Below are 4,728 nucleotides of genomic sequence, written 5' to 3' on the forward strand. Positions count from 1 at the left end.
TGGTTGCTCTTCAGCAACTGACACTGGACTATAGGTATAGTACACTCATTAGTTTACACAACACAATAGCAACTGACACTGGACTATAGTCCTGTTCACTCTCATTAGCTCACTTGTGGCTTGCTTCACTTGGTTATTCTAACAGTTGGTTTATCAACAACATGCTATTCAGTTCCCATGGTTTGTTTTCTCAACTGCCAGTTGCACTTACATCTTATGTCTTTAGTCTGTGTTAAGGTCGTGCTCAAGAGAAGAGTAACTTAAAGGGCTTGGCTTCAGCTCGTGTGCTGCGCCCCTTACCCAAGTACATGCCCTTAATTTCCAAGGGGCAGAAGGGAAGTCCAATGGAAGTCCAGGTAAGTCCAGAGGTCAGACACAGGGGGAGTTCAGCGGAACTCTGGAAGGCTAGGAGTAAATAGAGTAAGGCTACTTCAGACAAGTCCAGAGTAGAAGATAAGCATTGAGTTCTTCAAGAGCTGCTTGGTTCCACTGCTCTGCATCAACTCGAGTCAATGCCTCCCTATAAGACAATGGCTCGGTGGAACAGCTGGTAGACGCGGCAAGCTCAAATCCTTGAGTAAAGTCAGCATCCTCAGTCTCATCATCAACAACATCAGTTAGCTGAGCTGGAGAGAGCTTCCACCAGTCTCTGGGAGGTTGCCTATTGCGTTGAGGGAGTCTGGCACCAATGCCTATGGGAGACGGTGGTGGCCTAGGAGGTGGATTGGGATGAGCTGCAGGTGGAGGAGTGACTGGATCAGGAATAGGGACGACAGGAGGGACATCAGGAACTGCTGGAGGGACCACATCTCCCCCTTGATCCAGTGACTCATCAGAACTAGATTCATCATAGTCAGAGTTAGAATGAGAGTCAGAGTCATCTGAATGAGGAGGATTGTAATAGGAGGGTGCTGCTGGGTGCTTAGAGGTAGTCTTTGACTGTCTGAGAGGCTGGGGAGCAGTGACAGGAGATGCTGGAGCGATGGGAGCTGGAATGGATGGACTGGATGGGCACTTGGACAGAGGGAAGTATCTTTCATCAAAGTCAGCCCTTTCACAGATAATGGTCTTCTTGGAGGTGGGATTGTAGAACTTCCAGCCCTTGTAGCAGCAGGGTAGCCAATGAAGACGTACTTTTCCATATGAGACCCAAGCCCATCTCTCTTGTCCCTCTGGATGTGCATATAGGCAGTGCATCCCCAAACTCAAAGGTGAGAGTATGGACAATGCCCTTATATGTTGGCTAGCAATGAGAAGGTCCACAAACCACAAGCCACATCAGGGAATCAGCGAGGAAAAGCTGTTTATTGATATAAATGGCAAACTTAGATCACATGTCTGCTGGATTATATCTGTTTACAGAGTGATATATAATCACAAAATAATGGCATGGAAGGATAAAAAGACACAGGAGAAACCCAATTTTGATAAAGATGTGTATGTCTTATGGCTGTTTGCAATGCCAACTAGGTGCACATCGAGGATTGTAAAATGTATGTAGTATTGGCACCCAATGGTCATTATTCATAGTGATGAAGATGCAGATGTCTTATGGCTGTTTGCAATGACAACCGGGCGCACATCGAGGATTGTAAAATGTATGTAGTATTGGCACCCAATGGTCATTATTCATAGTGGTGATGCATCCAAGGTAATGTCATTATCAAATAGGGGGTATGTACAAACATGATTGGATTACTAGTAGGATGAGGAAAGGCTGCATTCATTGGCTACCCTGTCGGAACTAGGCTAAGAAGGGCAGCTCGTGCAGGATGTATGAGTCCTACATATGTGGTACTCCATAGCAAACCCTGCTAAATTATTACTAGTTACTAAGGCCGTGCCCTAGACAAGCTAGGACCGTAACTTGCAATTACCAATACAAGTAAGAAACCTATCACCATGCCGAGCATCGTAAAGCATGCAACCACCAAGGGTGTGGAAGGCTTGAAGTCAGCAATGACACCTGCAAGAAATCCAAGGATCGAACTTATTACACTAGTAGAAATTCTATGAGTGACAGAGGCAATTATAATCAAAGTTGACTGACCTTAATACACAAAAGCAGGTCAGTATACTTGTAATGGCGACCAACATCATTGTCTTCTTTTGTAGGTAATATACCTGTTCAGTAAGCAAGGTCAGGCTCAGGCTGCGGTAATATGGTGTGAATCAAACCATGAAGTCAATGGATCTCATTTTCTTGTCAAAGTGTTGCACCATTGTAGCAGTGAAAATGCAGCCAACACCCAAAAGTAAAGAGCAGGAGCAAAGTGTCTGTGAGGTTACTGTTGTGCCTAGACCTGGAATGGCAAATATGGCAATGTCCATGGCCACAGAGATGCCTGCCTGTCAGGACCGATGAGTTATGAAGATTTGTGATGTTGACACAGCACTTACCAAGGTGATCTGACTCTTAGCTTGGCTGCTGAAATCATCGATAAAAGTCCTGACGTCCACCCCATTCACAATACCATCAACAGAAGTATTCCTGATGTGGTCGATTGTGATCGGCATACACAGTATTGTAGCCGCAGTATTGCCCATGAAATAGAGAGCTTTACATGTCCTACGTTTCTCTATCACTGCATGGCCTCGAATAAGGCAAGCTTCGGGTTGGTTGTGGCAGTTCAGATACTGGTAGTGGCCTATATTGTATGTTGACACAGTGATATCCAATTTATGAAGGAGAGACCTACGTAGCATGTACAGTATTTTACCTGTTAGTCGGGAAATTAGTATCCAAATTGTCCAGTTTTGCTGGGCTCACATACAACAAAGCACAACACCAGTATCCTCGATGATTTCGTTTTCTGCAAGGGCTTCTGTTCCTCGGTCATCACGATGTTATGGCAGGCAAGACTTGGGCACATACCGACACTAGCAAGTTGCACGTCAACCTGTCTCATTTGGTCTAGAGTCCAGAAAATCGTAGCTGCAGTAGATTGGTTCAAAGTTGTTGCTTCTATTGTACGTTCATGTGATTCTGGATGTCATTGCAGTAATGTAGGGCTTACCTCCAAGGTAACAAAGAATTTCTCTGTGTGTGCGTCTAACTTGGGAGCATGTCATGTGGAATGTGTGTGGAAAAAATTCAATGTGTCTCCTGTGAAGCAGTGAACCATAAAAATAAGTGAAACAATATTTGTCGACCACTTACCAATACTGAGCCTCGAGTTCAAACCCTGTACAACACAATCAAGAAAAAGATCAAGTAATTGCATAGCAACGCACTCTTATGCCTCCATTCGCTTGCCTGGATACATTCTCAGAGAAGAAGGTAGCTGTCCAGATCCTTGAGCCAGGTAATGATGCACAGGTCGTGGACCACATAGTAGTATTGATATACTTCTTCTCCTCTGTAGCTCATTTGGTGAACAACCAATACCCACTCATCTTCTTTCTCCGTGGCTCTTGATACGTCGATAAAATCTTCGAGCCTTTGTCGATCCATATGGCGTATATTTAGTGATGTATATGTGTTCTAAATTTCAGGTTAGTAAATACATCACTTATACAAACGGCCAGTGCTCACCTTTTTATTGTGATAGAAATAAGTCCCCCCCAATGGGTGTACCAACTCCTCCCAATCGCTCCCATACAATCCAGGCCTGTTAAGAACAGTCAAATCAATATTATTATTGGGAGCGAGGGTCACTAACGGAGGGTCATCAATTTGCCTCATAGGGACCGAGTAATCTTCACGACCATTCATTCTATATAACGAAAATGATGTTTGACTTATGTATCAGCAGATCTGTACTCACAACATTACTGGTTCAGCATACCGCGGCAGTTGCGTCGGCCAGATTCCAAAACTATGGTCCAGCAGCTCCGCTATGTACTCTTGAGAGCGTTGAGTTGCCTAGAACATAACAACATCCTGAGGCCTGAGGACTGTACAGTGTCAGAATGTGCAATATTGGAACGTACCATGGCTTCCAACTGGCAAACAATAATAATTGTTCGTTGATTCAGAGAGTACATGAGAATCACAAACACCTGGTAACCTGTTGTCATTATTTCCTTTTTAGAACCACATCCTTGATTATTGATTATTGATTATCTGAAAGCAATGTACCCTTTTTGACAATTCATTTGGTGGGTTGGTTTCCTTGTTGCCTTTAATTTTGTTTCTTTTATTATTTTGTTGACCTCATTCTGAATGTATCCCAAGTCTAAGTCATTCAAATGCTGATGATTTTTGCAACACATTTATCCTGAGTCTACAAAATGGTATGAAATGAATGACATTCAAATGGTCAAGATTTCCAAGGGACAGAGATCCAGCAACTGCTACCCGTCTTCCCAGGATGCAGCATTCTGGAACCTTCTGGCTGTTTAAATGTGCAAGATGTATGACAAGGCTGATTGGTGCACTCAAAGATATAGGCTCTGGACTTACTGGCAGATCACCAAGCATTCCCTACACCACAAGCAGGACACAGTAGGGGTAGGTAATGACACCATGGGCGATGGTCAATGTGAGTCCAATAGTATTTGGTCACTGTCAGTTGGTCCTTGTCTGGCATCATCAAGAAGATATCCATGTGGTGTCTGAGCTTGAAGGGTTGACCCAGCATGTGCAGAAAAGAGTTGTGAATCATGAATCACTCAAGGAGCACAATCTTGGTGAATGCAAGAAGTAGATGAGATGTAAAACTAGGCTAGAAGCGAGGTGTGGTAAAGGCAACAGCAGTGCTCATATGGTGACTGAAATAGACTCAG

At 43.9% G+C, this 4,728-nt stretch overlaps 1 protein-coding gene across 1 annotated transcript; it reads right to left on the bottom strand.

Moving 5' to 3' along the window:
- Positions 1-426: 426 nt before the first annotated feature.
- Positions 427-3,715, bottom strand: EDB91DRAFT_1256148 (uncharacterized protein; the record flags this gene model as incomplete). Its single annotated transcript, XM_041324113.1, has 13 exons — positions 427-1,033; positions 2,096-2,124; positions 2,179-2,349; positions 2,401-2,648; positions 2,700-2,720; positions 2,775-2,825; positions 2,876-2,965; positions 3,018-3,106; positions 3,161-3,185; positions 3,235-3,256; positions 3,389-3,484; positions 3,536-3,611; positions 3,663-3,715. The coding sequence occupies 13 exons, from the start codon at positions 3,713-3,715 to the stop codon at positions 427-429; spliced, it is 1,578 nt and encodes a 525-aa protein (XP_041169590.1).
- Positions 3,716-4,728: the final 1,013 nt, after the last annotated feature.

The sequence above is a fragment of the Suillus paluster genome (assembly GCF_016628075.1).
Source record: "Suillus paluster strain FC165 chromosome Unknown EDB91scaffold_174, whole genome shotgun sequence".
NCBI lineage: Eukaryota > Fungi > Basidiomycota > Agaricomycetes > Boletales > Suillaceae > Suillus > Suillus paluster.